This window comes from Xyrauchen texanus, chromosome 50 (assembly GCF_025860055.1).
Source record: "Xyrauchen texanus isolate HMW12.3.18 chromosome 50, RBS_HiC_50CHRs, whole genome shotgun sequence".
Lineage (NCBI taxonomy): Eukaryota > Metazoa > Chordata > Actinopteri > Cypriniformes > Catostomidae > Xyrauchen > Xyrauchen texanus.
The window spans coordinates 13,330,725-13,349,403 of record NC_068325.1 but is presented as its reverse complement, the minus strand read 5'-3'; the positions used below and the strand labels follow the sequence as shown (position 1 = coordinate 13,349,403).

Below are 18,679 nucleotides of genomic sequence, written 5' to 3'. Positions count from 1 at the left end.
TATTACTCCCATTTATTATTCTTTTATTTTGTAAAAAATAATATATTGTGGAATTTTCATCTCTAAAACCGTCTTGTTTGGTCTGTTTCATTTATGTATTCTTTAATAATTTGTATAAAAATATTTATAATATATAATGTAAAATGACAGATTTATGCTTTATCCTTTACTGGAAAGTTGCACGTATGTAAAGTAAAAAATCGAAATACAAACAATACAGTTGAATTGTTGTTGATTTTTTGTGTGAATACCTGGCATGTACTGTACCATTCAGATTTAATGATTTGACATTAGCATCACATAAAAGCTTCAATCTAATCAAATGTGTCAGTTCAGCAACAGTGGAAAGACATGTCAACCCTTCACAGCAGGGTTGGTTTCCTGTGTGGTGTCTGAGCTCATAGCATGTGGTCATACACCCTGTGAAAAAGATTATAGTTTCAGAAGACTAAGTTTTTTTTGTTTTTTTTTTGCATATGTTCATGAGATTTGCCAGATACGCAAGACTCTCCTGGTAATACCTGAAAATGTCCACATCAGCTGTCACACCAGTGATAAATCAGCAATAGTAGCATCAAACATTCACACAAAAGATTTAATGGAAATTACAATAAAAATAGAATAATAAACAACCAGTGTTGTGTGCAATCAGACTTCATACAGTTCACCCAGAAATTAACACTGTAATTTCTGACAGTGTGTTGACAATTTAAATCACCAGCATAGATGACAGGATGCGGGTAGCTTGGAAGAATGGAGAACTGGGTACTAGGTGGTTTGTAGATGTTGACAATAGCAAAGCCTTCTATTTCAATAGCATTCCATTGTGAAGTATCTTCGTCTGGTGATTCAGCAACGTGCTTTGCCTTTTTGTCATGTTTTACTAGGGTAGCCACTCCATGGTGCTCATGATGGATGGCAACTGTGAGGTGGTAGCCATGTATCTTTATATTGCTGTCATCTTTGGTGTGAGTCTCTTGAAGAAGAATCATTTGAGCGTTGTGCTCTTGGGCCTGGTGGTAGGTAACCATGCATTTGGCTCTAGTTAGGCCTTCCACATTCATTTGCAGGATATGAAAGACCCTTAGATTATTTTCTTCTTGCAGAGTACAATTCATTACTGTTAAGCATTGCATGGTAAGTTCGATTTGAAGAGCCTTTTGACATCAGAGATATTGCCATGGGGTCACTATGAGGAAGTAGCTCTTCTTGACCCCCAGGCTAAATAATGACTTCAGCAGTATGACTTGAGCAAACTTGGAATATAGTGGAATCATGTGGACCCTTTTATTATCCTTTATGGAGCTTTTAATCATTTGGAGTTTAACAATCCCAATCCTTCTTATTCCATTTGATTTCAGTATATAGAAAACTGTGGCCAGAATATTATAAAAATGTTACCTTTTTTTAAATTGATAAACACACAAAAAACCAGGGTGCAAAAGTCAAAGACATCCATCTAGCACATGTTTACACCAAAAAAAAACCCAAAAAAAAACAATGTGTTTTTTTTTTACATCCATCCATCCATCCATCCATCCATCCATCCATCGTCAATACCATTGAATCAGCTGATGTTTATATGAAGTAGCCCCTTTGTTGTAGTTGTCTGTTTTTTTTTTTACTTGAAACAATATTTTAAAACATATGACGCTTCTGCACAAGACACAGACAGAACAACAAGGCACCGTGTACTGATCAAAGATGCTTGTCTAGCACGTTTACATAGAAAAAATGTCAAACTACTTTTATTTCAGGATAAAAAAACTAACTTTTTTGATGTCTGTCATCTCTGACTACAGCTAGACAGGATGTATCATGTTGTGTGTGGTTAAGACATGTATATAAATGACTGTGGTGGATCTCGAAGAAGCATCTTACAACCAGGATGAGTGCAACATATGGCCTTTTGCTCACAGTGGCCTTAACAAGCCTGACACTGACTGGTAAGTAGAATCAAGTCTTACTAAGACACCGTGAGAATTAAATGAATGGTTTTTGAATAGTTTGCATATCAAGATTTCCTTTGATTTAGGAATATATGGAGCTGATATCATCAATGGGAAAAAAGCCAAGAAGAACTCCCTGCAGTACATGGCATCAGTGCAGGTTGACGGAAAGCACAAATGTGGAGGATTCTTGATCGATCCAAGCTACGTGCTTACAGCTGCACACTGTGATCAAACGTAATATACTACATGGCATTTAAGATATGACTTTTTATGTTTGTTTTCTGTCAAAACTCTACTAATATGCAATAACATTCATATTATGAATAAAGGGGCAACATGACTGTGATACTGGGTGCCCACAACATCAATCCATACAGAAAACATCTGCGAAGGTACACTGTGCAAAATAAACACAAGCACCCACACTTCAAAGATGTACTAACTGGAAGTGACATCATGCTTTTAAAGGTAACTAGTGTGCAAATACATTGCTTTTTGTAAAGAAACAAACTATTTAAGATTGTCTAACTTCAGTTTTTATTGTAAAACATTTCAAGCTATCACAGGAACTGAAAACAAACAAAGACATGAAAATTGTGAAAATCCCAGGAAAGAGTAAGAACTTGAAGCCAAATTCAAAGTGTTTAGTTGCGGGATGGGGCCAAACTGAACTGAAAAATGAGGTGAATGATCTGCTGTTTACTGAAGTCTCAACTGTCAGATTGACTGACTGCCAGACGATGTGGAGAAAGCTGACTAAGACATTCCCCGACAAAGTTTTGTGCGCTTGGGATGCCAAAACCAAAAGTGGAGTGGGTAAGGTAGGTTGAAGTCAATACTTCTTTATGAGAAAAATGTATCTGGATATAATCATATTATTTGTGAGTCAAATAATGCATTTTTACAAACATGGCTACGTTCACACAGTCAATGTTTGGGGCTGACAACCTCATTTGCTTACAGGCGTGAGTCTTGAAATGTCCTGTTCATCATCATCTTACAGTAGAACAAATAACCAAACTCATGCCCGTATTCTAGTCTTACAATAGCCTTAGTAAAACCAGTAACCATAGCAACACATTTTATCAAGCTTGACCCAACTTATTTAGCAAACGAGTGCTTTTGAGGCACGAGTTAATGCGTGAAATCTTCATTTCCGCTTTGAATGCATTTTAACAGTGTAGGATTCAGAATTTGTGTCAAGCCCATTACAATGATGGAAGCAGATTAGGACACAGCTCAATTCTTCATATCCGCGTGTTAACGGAACTGCATGTAAAACCATTTTAGACATGTGCATTAATGGTGCAGCTTTACTTACATTTACATTTATTAATTTGGCAGACGTTTTTATCCAAAGTGACTTACAGTGCATTCAGGGTATACATTTAATCATTTGGGTGTTCCCTGGGAATCAAACCCATGATATTGTTGCGAGAGCCATGCTCTGCCAGTTGAGCTACAGGAACCCTAATCTTTGCTCTCACATTGTAAGGCGTGAGTGGCAACTAGTTCCAGTCACACAGCAAGGATTTCGGCAGCAAGTTGGAAATTTAAGGGTGTCAATTCAGTTATAGAATGCATTTTTTACTGTCATTGACAACCAAACTGTGTGTGAACCTAACCGAATTTAGCACTCTATACCAGGAATGACAACTGATTCTGCTGCTGTTTGAACATTACAAGTATGATTGGAATTATGAATTAATTACTGTACATTTCCATTTCCATTCATATTCTTGTAACAGTATGAGTTCACATCAGTTACCGCTTCTATTAGTGACTATATTTCAAAATGACCTTTGCAGAGTTATGAAGGCCATAAAGCACAAAACCACAGGCATGAACATTTTTTCCGAGTACATTTTCTATTAGTGCAAGATATTCTGGTAATGCGAAACCTTTACCCACAGCTAACCTTTCAAAATGAGTCAAGATATCTAAAGAGGAGTTAGGGTCTACCCTGAAATACATGTAGCATTGTGGTACAACTGAATGATGTTACCAAGTAATCGTTTGATGTGGGAAGAAGCTATAGGCCTTGAGTGTTAACATTCACAGTCTAGATAATATTTTTGAAAGATCCCATGAAAATATAGAGCGCGCACACACACACACACACACACACACACACACACATGTTGTGTTTCCATGTTTTATGGGGACTTTCCATAGACATAATGGTTTTTATACCATACAAACTTTATATTCTATCCCCTAAACCTAACCCTACCCCTAAACCTAACCCTCACAGAAAACTTTCTGCATTTTTACATTTTCAAAAAACATAATTTAGTATGATTTATAAGCTGTTTTCCTCATGGGGACCGACAAAATGTCCCCACAAGGTCAAAAATTTCGGGTTTTACTATCCTTATGGGGACATTTGGTCCCCACAAAGTGATAAATACACGCTCACACATACACACACACACACACACACACACACACACACACACACACACATATATTTCAAAATAAATCAGCCAAGACCTTAGAAAAAAACTGTGAACCTCCACAAGTCTGGTTCATCCTTGGGAGCAATTTCCAAATACCTGAAGGTACTACGTTTATCTACGTGGTAAACACCATGGGACCACGCAGCTATCATACCGCTCAGAAAGGAGACTCATTCTGTCTCCTAGAGATGAATGTATTTTGGTGCAAAAAGTGCAAATCAATCCCAGAGCAACAGCAAAGGACCTTGTGGGACCTGGAGGAAAGGGGTAGACAAGTATCTAAATCCACAGTAAAACGAGTCCTATATCGACATAACCTAAAGAAAAAGAAATCTATATATATATTACGGCTGTTGATTTAACACGCTAATTCAGTGCGATAAATTTTATTAAAAATTACACATTAAAACATTAACGCAATTAATTGCAATGTCCCCAGACCGTAATAAGGAAGATTCCTGAGAAATGCAAGCTTGTATGACCACCTGTTTACTCCAGAGGGCAGTAATTGAAACTTCAGATGTATGGCAATGCACAGTTTATAGTGAACAAAACAACCCTTCAGCAAGCAGCACAACACAAACATGCGTTATGTTCTTGCGTTCAAAACACGTGGAGTGCAAATTAGAACTAAGGGATCTCAAGATGTGTTCGAAGTATTAAACTATATTTCACTTGACGCAATGCACCCGAGACACTACACAAACATGTTTGACATGCAGGTGTACATTGACTGGCCCTTAAACAAGCCCTCGAACTGATTGACAAATTCACTTGTGAAATGGATTGCTGTGAACTGTGTGCCAATGATTGACTTATGATCAATAATATGGTAGTAAACAAAACATTGTATTCTAAAGCCGCTTTTTATATTGTCTTATTAATGATTAACTCTTCTGCTACAAGAATGTAATGCATTTTAATTATATGAATATTTTTTATATTTATATATATATATATATATATATATATATATATATATATATATATATATATATATATATATTTGCTTTTATGGAAAGAAATTGGTACTTTTATTCACCAAAGTGGAATTCAACTGATCACAATGTATAGTCAGGACATTAATAATGTGAAAAATTACTATTACAATTTGAAAAAGAAAATGTTCAGAACTTCTTAAACTACTTGAAAGAGTTCTCATCAAAAAATCCTCCAAGTGCAGCAATGACAGCTTTGCAGTTCTAGCTGTCAGTTTGCCCAGATACTCAGGTGACATTTTACCCCACACTTCCTGTAGCACTAGCCATAGATATGACTCTCTTGTCGGGGACTTCTCCCACACCTTACAGTCTAGCTGATCCCACAAAAGCTCAGTGGGGTTTAGATCCATAACACTCTTTTCCAATTATCTGTTGTCCAATGTCTGTGTTTCTTTGCACACTCTAACATTTTCTTTTTGTTTTTCTGTTTCAAAAGTGGATTTTTCTTTGCTATTCTTCCCATAAGGCTGCACCCCTGAGTCTTCTCTTTACTGTTGTACATGAAACTGGTGTTGAGCGGGTAGAATTCAATGAAGCTGTCAGCTGAGGACATGTGAGGCGTCTATTTCTCAAACTAGAGACTCTGATGTATTTATCCTCTTGTTTAGTTGCACATCTGGCCTTCCACATCTCTTTCTGTCCTTGTTAGAGCCAGTTGTCCTTTGTCTTTGAAGACTTTAGTGTATATCTTTGTATGAAAATGCAATTTCAAGCATTGTAAAGACTTCATTCCTCATAACAATGCTTGACTGATGAGTAACTAAAGAAAACAGTTTCTTTTTTGCAATTTTTGACTCAAGACATGCCAGTCTATTGCATACTGTAGTAACTCTAAAACAAACACAAAGACAATGTTAAGCTTGATTTAACAAACCAAATAGCTTTCAATTGTGTTTGATATAATGGCGATTTTCTAGTACCAAAATAGCAATTTAGCATGATTACTCAAGGATAAGTTGTTGGAGTGATAGCTGCTGATATGGGGCCATCTAGATTTGATTAAAAATGACTTTTTTCAAATAGTGATGGTGCTGTTTTTTACATCAGTAATGTCCCGACTATAAAATGTATATTATCTGTACATTATTCCAAACATTCCATACGTGTGTGTGTATATATATATACAGGTCCTTCTCAAAAAATTAGCATATTTTGATAAAGTTCATTATTTTCCATAATGTAATGATAAAAATTAAACTTTCATATATTTTAGATTCATTGCACACCAACTGAAATATTTCAGGTCTTTTATTGTTTTAATACTGATGATTTTGGCATACAGCTCATGAAAACCCAAAATTCCTATCTCAAAAAATTAGCATATCATGAAAAGGGTCTCTAAACGAGCTATTAACCTAATCATCTGAATCAACTAATTAACTCTAAACACCTGCAAAAGATTCCTGAGGCTTTTAAAAACTCCCAGCCTGTTTCATTACTCAAAACCGCAATCATGGGTAAGACTGCCGACCTGACTGCTGTCCAGAAGGCCATCATTGACACCCTCAAGCAAGAGGGTAAGACACAGAAAGAAATTTCTGAACAAATAGGCTGTTCCCAGAGTGCTGTATCAAGGCACCTCAGTGGGAAGTCTGTGGGAAGTAAAAAGTGTGGCAAAAAACGCTGCACAACGAGAAGTGGTGACCGGACCCTGAGGAAGATTGTGGAGAAGGACCGATTCCAGACCTTGGGGACCTCGCGGAAGCAGTGGACTGAGTCTGGAGTAGAAACATCCAGAGCCACTGTGCACAGGCACCAGAAACAGCAGCAGAAGCGCCTGACCTGGGCTACAGAGAAGCAGCACTGGACTGTTGCTCAGTGGTCCAAAGTACTTTTTTCGGATGAAAGCAAATTTTGCATGTCATTCGAAATCAAGGTGCCAGAGTCTGGAGGAAGACTGGGGAGAAGGAAATGCCAAAATGCCTGAAGTCCAGTGTCAAGTACCCACAGTCAGTGATGGTCTGGGGTGCCATGTCAGCTGCTGGTGTTGGTCCACTGTGTTTTATCAAGGGCAGGGTCAATGCAGCTAGCTATCAGGAGATTTTGGAGCACTTCATGCTTCCATCTGCTGAAAAGCTTTATGGAGATGAAGATTTCATTTTTCAGCACGACCTGGCACTTGCTCACAGTGCCAAAACCACTGGTAAATGGTTTACTGACCATGGTATTACTGTGCTCAATTGGCCTGCCAACTCTCCTGACCTGAACCCCATAGAGAATCTGTGGGATATTGTGAAGAGAAAGTTGAGAAGACCCAACACTCTGGATGAGCTTAAGGCCGCTATCGAAGCATCCTGGGCCTCCATAACACCTCAGCAGTGCCACAGGCTGATTGCCTCCATGCCACGCCGCATTGAAGCAGTCATTTCTGCAAAAGGATTCCCGACCAAGTATTGAGTGCATAACTGAACATAATTATTTGAAGGTTGACTTTTTTTGTATTAAAAACACTTCTTTTTATTGGTCGGATGAAATATGCTAATTTTTGAGATAGGAATTTTGGGTTTTCATAAGCTGTATGCCAAAATCATCAGTATTAAAACAATAAAAGACCTGAAATATTTCAGTTGGTGTGCAATGAATCTAAAATATATGAAAGTTTAATTTTTATCATTACATTATGGAAAATAATGAACTTTATCACAATATGCTAATTTTTTGAGAAGGACCTGTGTGTATATATATATATATATATATATATATATATATATATATATATATATATATACACTCACCTAAAGGATTATTAGGAACACCATACTAATACTGTGTTTGACTCCCTTTCGCCTTCAGAACTGCCTTAATTCTACGTGGCATTGATTCAACAAGGTGCTGAAAGCATTCTTTAGAAATGTTGGCCCATATTTATAGGATAGCATCTTGCAGTTGATGGAGATTTGTGGGATGCACATCCAGGGCACGAAGCTCCTGTTCCACCACATCCCAAAGATGCTCTATTGGGTTGAGATCTGGTGACTGTGGGGGCCATTTTAGTACAGTGAACTCATTGTCATGTTCAAGAAACCAATTTGAAATGATTCGAGCTTTGTGACATGGTGCATTATCCTGCTGGAAGTAGCCATCAGAGGATGGGTACATGGTGGCCATAAAAGGATGGACATGGTCAGAAACAATGCTCAGGTAGGCCGTGGCATTTAAACGATGCCCAATTGGAACTAAGGGGCCTAAAGTGTGCCAAGAAAACATCCCCCACACCATTACATCACCACCACCAGCCTGCACAGTGGTAACAAGGCATGATGGATCCATGTTCTCATTCTGTTTACGCCAAATTCTGACTCTACCGTCTGAATGTCTCAACAGAAATCGAGACTCATCAGACCAGGCAACATTTTTCCAGTCTTCAACTGTCCAATTTTGGTGAGCTCTTGCAAATTGTAACCTCTTTTTCCTATTTGTAGTGGAGATGAGTGGTACCCGGTGGGGTCTTCTGCTGTTGTAGCCCATCCGCCTCAAGGTTGTGCGTGTTGTGGCTTCACAATTGCTTTGCTGCATACCTCGGTTGTAACGAGTGGTTATTTCAGGCAAAGTTGCTCTTCTATCAGCTTGAATCAGTCGGCCCATTCTCCTCTGACCTCTAGCATCAACAAGGCATTTTCGCCCACAGGACTGCCGCATACTGGATGTTTTTCCCTTTTCACACCATTCTTTGTAAACCCTAGAAATGGTTGTGCGTGAAAATCCCAGTAACTGAGCAGATTGATATACTGAGTGAAATACTCAGACCGGCCCGTCTGGCACCAACAACCATGCCACGCTCAAAATTGCTTAAATCACCTTTCTTTCCCATTCTGACATTCAGTTTGGAGTTCAGGAGATTGTCTTGACCAGGACCACACCCCTAAATGCATTGAAGCAACTCCCATGTGATTGGTTGATTAGATAATTGCATTAATGAGAAATTGAACAGGTGTTCCTAATAATCCTTTAGGTGAGTGTATATATACATACACACACACACACACACACGCTTATACTGTATATTCACGTAAAAAAAAGACAAAGCAAAATGGGATTAGTTAAATAAACTATATAAAATATATATTATATATTTATATAAATATATATATATATTCTATTTATTTTTTTGTGATAATTTTTTAAATATTAATTTTGGAAAGGTTTGGAAGACATTTTCCAGATATACTGTATAATAGAGCTGAAATAATAATATACATATAGAACGTTTACATTACAATTTTCAAATTATGACTCATCTCAGCGTTACAACAGGTGTATTTCTGTTCCTTTAATCCACAGTGTGAGCACAGGACATGAAAAGGACATACATTTTGGTGTTGTTGACATAATATCTTCATATCGTGAACAAACTTTCATTTCTGTTCCACCTATGGAATTCAGTCAGTGACATATATATGGGAAGAAAAACATATGCTTAAAGATTCCTGAAGTGTATCCGTCTTCTCAGCCATTGCATCTTGAGAATTTTTATGTCGATAGTGTCTTATGCAAACTGTTATGCATTAAACGCTCATTTTGAGAGATCTTTCAGGTATTGCAGGCCTTGTTTGGTGTAGTCATTCACTGTGGATGGAGCAACCGATAAGGCGTGGATAGACTTTTGGACCCCTGAAGAGAAACAATTGAGAGATTGTAAGGTGTTATGTGGCTAAAAGTGATTATGTACTGTAGAAACATTTTCCACCAAATAAACTATATTTACCTGAGTTCCATGCATCCAGTGGGGAGAACTCTATTTTGGGTGTGGCTGGAAGCTAAAACAACAACAACAACAACAACAACAACAACAGCATGACGTGATACAACTAAGAACAAATACTTGAGTAACAAATGCCACCACGAGAAGTGTTCTGGTTAGCAAAATGTACAGATTACGAATTTACACGTCGTCTTTTCCCTCAGTGGTTTCACACCTTTGTAAATGAAATGACTTCCGTGCTATAGTGCACTGTCCTTTAAAAAACGTATTTGCATGTTGGATGCATGTTTATTGTACACTCTAATGCCAGCCACATCTGTACACATTTCCGTCAGGCGAAGCAGCAACCTTATGATATTCATCTTGCTTTATAAGCGCTAAATATAATTCTCATGTGACCACACGGAGACTGAAGTTGTGTTCTTAAAACAATTCAAATGGCTAAACAGCCACGATATTCAGAACAGCGCTGACAAGGGAAAGAGAAAACACCTGCCCTACCCCAACATCAATTACAAGACTTTTCACATCTACTCATAAACACCCTTACTAACATTAATCACAGTAAACCTTAACAGAATTTGTCAATAAAACTGTGAAAGTTGTAGCCAAGAAAAAACACAGATAAACACTGTCATGTGTATGTAAGTATTTTGGACTGTAAGACTTGCTTGACTATTGTGGAGACGAAAAATATTCACTGTACTGTTTACTAGGCAATGAGCTGCCATCAAACGATTGATGATTACATGTAAGTGACTTTCTTTTATATTATTATTCTTTTAGAGCTTTCAACTGAAATACCTTATATTATTGTGGATGTCCCAATGTGTATACAGGATTTGCAATTTTCAGAGTGCGCAATAAAATATTAAAATTACATTTTGGTTGCATTTGTGAGTAAAAAAATAAAATGCAATTGATTGTGATGAAACTGGTGATTTACACCCCTAGTAAGCAACACCTGTTTACATGCAACACGTATGTCAAAGACATATACTTAACCATTACTCACTACAATTGTTTCTGTGAGTTAAAGAAATGGGCTTGTTGTATTCTATTCTTTGAGAGCTTTTCAATGACATACGACACATTACTTTTTGATCATTTTGATGTTTTTACCAATTATAATCAAATGTGATTTCAAAATTATTAATAAATTATCAAAACTTAACACTGCCTACATGCATTGCAAATTACAGCTAAGCTTTAAAATAATATCTATTTTGTGTTGTTCAAGACTGTAGTAATTTATATTTTGATCATAATTTTGTTCTCGGCGGGCCCATTAGAGCTTAAAAGGATACAGAATTACACATTTTGTTTCACTACTTAGCGTTGATGTCATCCACTGAACTACCTCCTTTAGACATTAAAGACTAGTCAAAACAAGAAATATCAGATTTTGTGGAAACCAATTCTCAGGATGGTTGATAAAAGATCTCCATCTAGGAGTTACTGTTTAACAATGCATATTGAAATACATTGATAAGTGATAAGATGCATTTTACCTCAAAGCCAAAGTACTTCATCCATTCATCCACAGCAGGGGGAATCGCAGCTTTAGCTTTCCCCAAGGCGACTGACCCCTCCTCGCTACCTCCAATCAGTCCTGAATCATAAGCCACATAAAGGGCTCCTCCTGCAATGGTTACTTTAGTGGCAAACCTGAAACATACATAAACACAAAGACTGATTACCTACTTCACCATGGCTGGCAGAGCTCATTTTAGACAGATCTATCAGTACTGAGATCAAAAGTAGGTCCCTTTGGTGGGCCACAGTGGAGTAAAGTTTAGCCAGACTATCAATAATTGCCTTGTTAGTTAACAGGAGTTAGATCTTTAAAGTTTGGGGTCTAGCAGACACATTACATGAGAATTGTTGATTTCATAAATGAACTGTACAAATGAGTGAGGAAAAAAACTCACTGCACAAAACAATAGATATAATTGCAAGCTACTGAGTTGTTATGGCATTAACCTAAACGTTAATTTTATAGAAATCAGCGGATTAAAGATCCAAACCGATAACCCAATGCATAATGTTTATGATGTTCAAGTTTATTTACATTGAATTTACATTGTAATTAGCATGCTAGCAATCGTTTTCCTAAAATGCGAACGCAGAGAGTTATCCAAAGACATGCGGGTCTAGTATATATGATATTAGTATATAAAATAAAAAGAAATTGTCAAATAATGTCTCTAAAATTGGACAGAAGCACACTGATGACAAGTGAGCTAACTGCAAATTAGCACTATTTGCAGCAATGCAAAGACACTTACTTGACTACAGGCAAAATCTTGGCAGCCATTATCTCAAAAGCAATTTTAAGATATAAAGTACGAACTTGAGAGAAATGTTGTCCAGAAAACAATATTTAGTAGTTATTCTATACTATTGTCAAAGCGAGCTCCACTGACAAGGGCATTTGCACCAGCTGACTGGGCCGGTTTGAATAAAGCTTGTTTTGAATGCCGTGATCTCCGCGATCCACACATTCGACACTTCACGTGTTATCAAAAAAAATGGTTAATTTTTATACATATATGCTTTCAAAACATATATAAATTAGAAGGGTATTATTGCTGCTTTAACGTTTCTTTTCTTTTTCTGTTTTATTTTCTTCTGGTGAATATACCGATACCTTTATCAAAGTAGCTCTACAGGCAAGTCTGTCCACTCGGCGGCCATCTTTGGAACACTCCGGGGTGGCCACAAACTTTTTCAGTCGTCTGGGTTCCGGTGTATGGAGGACAAAACATGCAAAAATAATAAATAAATAAATGTAATAATAAACTAAATAAATAAAGGAATAAATGTCTTGATAAAACAAATATAATTAGTTTTTAATTAAATGTATTCCTGAATTTATTTTTGTATGACTTTTTTTCCTTTTTTTATTCTTTTATTTGTTTTTGTTTTTTATTATTATTTATTTATCCATTCATTTATTTTTATAATTATTTATTCCCACATGTATTTATTTCCATATTTAAATATTCCCACATTTATTTATTTTTGTATTTATTCTTACATTTCTGTCTCTTGTATGATAATGATGTGGGCGTGTCCTGCTCACCATTGGCTTATTGTAGATTGAAGCGTGTGCTCGATTACTCTTGACTTGTTTTGATGTGACGTTACATATTGTGTAAACTATAGCTATTTCTGGGGCTAAAAACATAAGAGCGTCAGTCAATCCAAGATTTATTGGTTATACTACAATCACAAAATAAATGGGGAGTATAGAATCAATTCCATGCCACATATATTTGCAAAAATATGAAGTATTGCAAAATAAAATAAAGTTTTGCAAAAGAAAAAAGTATTGAGCAAACAAAACAAAAAAAAAAAGTAAAACAAAAATGAAGTATCACAAACGTAAAATAAAGTATCGAGAGAAAATATCGAGAGAAAATAACGTTTTGCAAACAAAAATAAAGAATTGCAAAATATAAATAAAATATAGCAAAAACCAATATATAATTAATTGCAAAAATCAATGACTGTTGTAAAAGAAACTAAATAACTTTTATACTTTTTTATCTCTGCATCTGATTTTTAGGCAGCAATGATTTTGCCACACATCATTTTCTTTGCAATGCCTACTAATTATTTTGCAATGCTCCTTTTAATCTGCATTTCCATCACGTGTGAGCTCGTGATACCGTTTTGCCTTTGCGCTTCACTTTTCTCTTCGTTTCACTTTATGGCACTGTTTTGACGTGGGGGTGGAGTCAGGGGATTGGGGCGTGTACAACGGGCTCGGTGATGCCTCCCTGGAAGTTACGTCATTAGCTTGAGACACGGATCAAACATCATGGCTGAGCGCATGCAGGTGGATCTCAGGTATATAAAGTTGATTGTTTAAGGAAACTCATTTTAAAATATTCAATGGGGTATACCCGTCAAGTGAATTTTTAAGACAACGGTTTAATTTTGAAGAAAATGCCTGTACTTTTTGTCAAATTGACAGAGACAACTGATCATCTTTTTTTCTTCAAATACTTTTTGGGAAAATATGTCTTATTGGTTGAATCTAAGATTCACTCACTGCCCACTTTTGCTAGGAAACATGTTATGTTTGGAGTGCTGTTGGACGACAAAATAAATGAATTTCTTTTTAATGTAATGTTGATACTGGGCACATTTTTCATTGATAAGTCCAAATGTATGAAGACGAAACCTTATTTTTCTGTATTTAAAAGAGAATTGATTTGTAATTTCTTTCCAGCGTTGGAATGTATGAAAAGTAAAAAGGCCCAGAAATTGGCTGGAATAATAAGAGACCTTGAGCTCTTAAAAGAGGAATAAAGACACCCCTCTGTATTTGTATTTTATAGGCCTACATTGAATGTATTTATTTTATTTTAACTGATATGTGCCTTGCTTAATACTCATTTACCTGTACTTACCAATGCCATTGTAGATGTACATTCTGTTTTTTGTTCTGTTCTTGGTGTTCAATAAATTTTTTTTAAAAAAAGTTGATTGTTTCCTTTTATTAGCATTAAATGTGCTTTAACAGCGTTTGCTTCAGATAAAGAAGTTAGAGATCAGTTAAAGCGGTGGATTTATTAGCCATACTCGCTAACATAGCCAGCATCTGCAGTTTTTCTCTCTCAATTGATTGATTCTTATGTTTACTTTATAGATTATAATTGTCTATACCATAGTATGTTGTCTTCTAAAAAAAATGTAAACTCCATATTTAAAAATATATAAATAGATGTTACATTATCACTGTTAAAGGAGACAATAAATAGATTACAAATAAAAAAGTTAAACGATCGTAACATAAGCATCCCAGGAAACGATCTACAAACAATAAAAGAACATCACTTATGTTAATTGTGCAAAAGCAAAACAAATTTAACAGATTGATTCTTAAGAGTAGGTGCTGATAACCTGGTTATATCCTGCTGAGTATACTCGAGGCAGAGAAACAGCAGGAGAAAGCTGCTGTTGTTGCTGCTGACCCTGAGCTGCCTGAATATGACCGAAGCTTTGAGTCAGAACACTAATAAGATTCGTCACGACATCTGGATATTCTCTCTGCTAAATGTGACATAGCAAATCATTACATGAGATGACCTAGATACACGTACATTTTGTCTACAATGCATTGTAAGAACTTAAGTAGCTTGTGAACAGGTTCGTTGAACAATGGAGGAGTCAGAAGACAGCGAAGCAGGTTTGAAACCAGCACTTTAATTTCTTTCACGAACATACGACGGTCACCACCGTAGAAATGTAAACATAAACAGAACAACATCACACTCAGTGATGCTTTCTGGATCCACTCTCTCTCTCGACACTTGGCGTCCCTTTAAATGTCTTTCTCCGTATCACTACAACAAGACACAGGTGTTAGAGATAATTACAAACCAGGTGACAAGCCTTACCGCTCTCTCTCTCTCTCTCCCGCAGACCGACACACGACCATGCCCCCATGCCACATAGCTGTATAACGCAGGGTTAAGAATATAGGGGATGTGAACATTTTATATTTCAAAACTTTATTTTTAAAGACGGAGCACATGCACGTTTGTTACGATCGTTTAACTTTTTATTTGTCATCTATTTATTGTCTCCTTTAACAGTGATAATGTTACATCTAAATATGGAGTTTACATTATTTTTTTAGAAGACAACATACTATGGTATAGACAAATACAATCTATAAAGTAAACATAAGAATCAATCAATTGAGAAAGAAAAAACTGCAGATGCTGGCTATATTAGCGAGTATGGCTAATAAATCCACCGCTTTAACTGATCTCTAACTTCTTTATCTGAAGCAAACGCTGTTAAAGCACATTTAATGCTAATAAAAGGAAACAATCAACTTTACATACCTGAGATCCACCTGCATGCGCTCAGCCATGATGTTTGAGCTGTGTCTCAAGCTAATGACGTAACTTCCAGGGAGGCATCACCGAGCCCGTTGTACACGCCCCAATCCCCTGACTCCACCCCCACGTCAAAACAGTGCCATAAAGTGAAACGCAGAGAAAAGTGAAGCGCAAAGGCAAAACGGTATCACGAGCTCACACGTGATGGAAATGCAGATTAAAAGGAGCATTGCAAAATAATTTGTAGGCATTGCAAAGAAAATGATGTGTGGCAAAATCATTGCTGCCTAAAAATCTGTTGCAGAGATAAAAAGGATCAAAGTTCTTTAGTTTCTTTTACAACGGTCATTGATTTTTACAATTAATTATATATTGGTTTTTGCTATATTTTATTTATATTTTGCAATTCTTTGTTTTTGTTTGCAAAACGTAATTTTTTTCTCTCGATATTTTATTTTACGTTTGTGATACTTCATTTTTGTTTAAAAAATATATATATATTTTTTTGCTCAATACTTTTTTTCTTTTGCAAAACATTATTTTATTTTGCAATACTTTATATTTTTGCAAATAAATGTGGCATGGAATTGATCCCATAGGGGAGCTGTTTCTTCAACAAATCCACAAAATGAGCAAGTTTCATTAATGATATGATTTAACCTTATGCTTTTCTTTTTTTTTTCTGTGTATATAACTTCATATTTTGAGGTCCGCAAATTCATAATATTGATTTCTGTTGTTATGATTGTTCATTGTAAAAGATACAACCATGCTTAATTTCCCTGATAAAAAAATACAATAAAAAAATCTATAGCCGACGCTTCACATATATCTTGCAACTTGCAAATTAAGTCGATAACCACGCATCAAATGACTGTTTCATTTAGAGTAGTGGTGCTTATTGATGTTTTAGGAGAGCTGTAGGCCGGTATGAATGTCGAAGCACATCCTGGATTGTTAAACTCTCTGCAAAACGTTCCCTGCATATTCGAGAATTCTACATCTGTGGGAGTCAGAGGTGGGACGTCCATCTGCTTCCGATTAGTACTAGAGCTCTCAAACAATGATGCACTGGAGCTACGCAAGGACCGCCTCCCTCATTTACATGTTGCACACAGAAAAGTAAAAATAAATATATGCATAAATAAATAAATATATATGGAATATTTAAATATGGAAATAAATATATGTGGGAATAAATAAATATAAAAAATTAATTTATACATAAATACAAAAAAATATAAAAAATAAATGAATAAATAAAAGTTAAAAAGAAGAAAAATAAAGTTAAAAATAAATATAGAAAATAATAAAGGAATAAAGTCATACAATAATACATTCAGGAATACATTTAATTAAAAACTAAATATATTTGTTTTATCAAGACATTTATTCCTTTATTTTTATTTATTTATTTATTTAATATTTATGCTGGTTTGGGCCTCCATAGCAGATACCGCTGTCATGTCAAAACGAAAATAGTCGGCTGTAGCGGAGTGTTTCCTAAACCAATTAAAGAACGCAACGCAGTGTCTCGCACAGCTCACATAAACTCACATACCTTCAAATTTAACTTCAAATTGAAGTTTATGTGAGCTGTGCGAGACACTGCGTTGCGTTATCCCAAAAGAGTCCTGCAAAGGTGGGATGCATATGGCCACAGAAGAATAGTACTTGTTTTGATAAAAGGTGAGACTGAATTACTGAAAGCTAAAGGTATTCTTTATTATTTTATGTATTGTATGTATGCATTGCAGTACAGGTGTTGTATCAACATTTGAGTCAACTGAACTGATAATGGAAATATTTTTCTATCGCTTACAGTTAGTGGTGAGAACCCAAGTCCATTTCCGAGGATGCATACACACTATATATTATATAATATAATGTAGAGTACACTACAAATGGATCGCCACCATTTCAGAGGTTGCGCAAGAAGCCACAACTACCTATAGGTTATATTTCAACAGTTCACACTGCGGTATCCTGAGATTTAGGTTATAGTTAACAGCAGTTCCTCTCCACACCACAAGAGGTGCAGTGGATCTTCCGGATCATGTGGGGTCCTAGGGGAGAGTAAGATGTTGTTATGAGAAAAGCGTTCCTGTCACATGTAGGCTCTGTAAGCCTGGAGGACAATAAAGTGCTATTCCAGTTATTGTGTGTAGCTAATTCAGTTCCTACATTACTGAAGATACTACACACACCCAGATACAGGAAAACACACACACACACACGGTGCACAGTTTGCACATGTTGGTATGGAAAATAAATATGTTGTTATTTTTTACCTCGGTATTTGAAAAATCCTGGTTACGGCCTTGGAGACAAACCAACCAGCTCCGAGGTGAATCACAACATTGCAAAACAAATTTGGGGTCAAAAAAGTGTTTGAAAACTGGACAAAAAGACAACGGACAAGACTTTGTACTTACCTTATTTCACGAGGGCATAAACAATTCCATGAAGCATTGCGAATGACATATTTAAAAAATATGGGAATATATAAAACTATTGATTTTAGGTTGTTGATTATAAGTATAGAAACCATATATTTTGCATTTATTGGGAGTGATGGGAGAACAACTTGGTTGCGTCATTCGTAGTGTGCCATTAGTGTGTGCGGTTGCTACAGGGCTCGTTTTGCGGGCTTTATTGGCCGCTGTTCTCTGACTGGTCAAGCTTCCTCTTCTGGATCATGGTT

General features: G+C 36.2%; 2 protein-coding genes and 1 long non-coding RNA gene across 3 annotated transcripts; 1 reads left to right on the top strand and 2 right to left on the bottom strand.

Moving 5' to 3' along the window:
- Positions 1-1,828: 1,828 nt before the first annotated feature.
- On the top strand, positions 1,829-2,782 carry LOC127640991 (cathepsin G). Its single transcript, XM_052123727.1, has 4 exons — positions 1,829-1,946; positions 2,036-2,186; positions 2,282-2,420; positions 2,510-2,782. Exons 1-4 carry the CDS (start codon positions 1,889-1,891, stop codon positions 2,780-2,782), a joined length of 621 nt encoding a protein of 206 aa, XP_051979687.1. The 5' UTR covers positions 1,829-1,888.
- Positions 2,783-9,606: 6,824 nt separating this feature from the next.
- micos13 (mitochondrial contact site and cristae organizing system subunit 13) lies at positions 9,607-12,567 on the bottom strand. Its single transcript, XM_052124316.1, has 4 exons — positions 12,403-12,567; positions 11,626-11,782; positions 10,118-10,169; positions 9,607-10,023 (listed from the first exon to the last, which is right to left on the bottom strand). The coding sequence occupies exons 1-4, from the start codon at positions 12,429-12,431 to the stop codon at positions 9,926-9,928; spliced, it is 336 nt and encodes a 111-aa protein (XP_051980276.1). The 5' UTR covers positions 12,432-12,567; the 3' UTR covers positions 9,607-9,925.
- Positions 12,568-12,762: 195 nt separating this feature from the next.
- LOC127641499 (uncharacterized) lies at positions 12,763-14,112 on the bottom strand. The gene is made up of 3 exons (XR_007970172.1): positions 13,789-14,112; positions 13,200-13,294; positions 12,763-12,852 (listed from the first exon to the last, which is right to left on the bottom strand). It is a non-coding gene; the product is annotated as an uncharacterized LOC127641499 (long non-coding RNA).
- Positions 14,113-18,679: the final 4,567 nt, after the last annotated feature.

Coding starts and splice junctions, on each gene's coding strand:
- micos13 (XM_052124316.1), bottom strand. CDS start 12,431: ATGGCTGCCAAGATTTTGCCTGTAGTCAA. Junction 11,783..12,402: donor AAGATTTTGCCTGTAGTCAA/GTAAGTGTCTTT, acceptor TGTATGTTTCAG/GTTTGCCACTAAAGTAACCA. Junction 10,024..10,117: donor ACTGGATGCATGGAACTCAG/GTAAATATAGTT, acceptor GTTTCTCTTCAG/GGGTCCAAAAGTCTATCCAC.
- LOC127640991 (XM_052123727.1), top strand. CDS start 1,889: ATGAGTGCAACATATGGCCTTTTGCTCACAGTGGCCTTAACAAGCCTG. Junction 1,947..2,035: donor AACAAGCCTGACACTGACTG/GTAAGTAGAATC, acceptor CCTTTGATTTAG/GAATATATGGAGCTGATATC. Junction 2,187..2,281: donor GCTGCACACTGTGATCAAAC/GTAATATACTAC, acceptor TTATGAATAAAG/GGGCAACATGACTGTGATAC.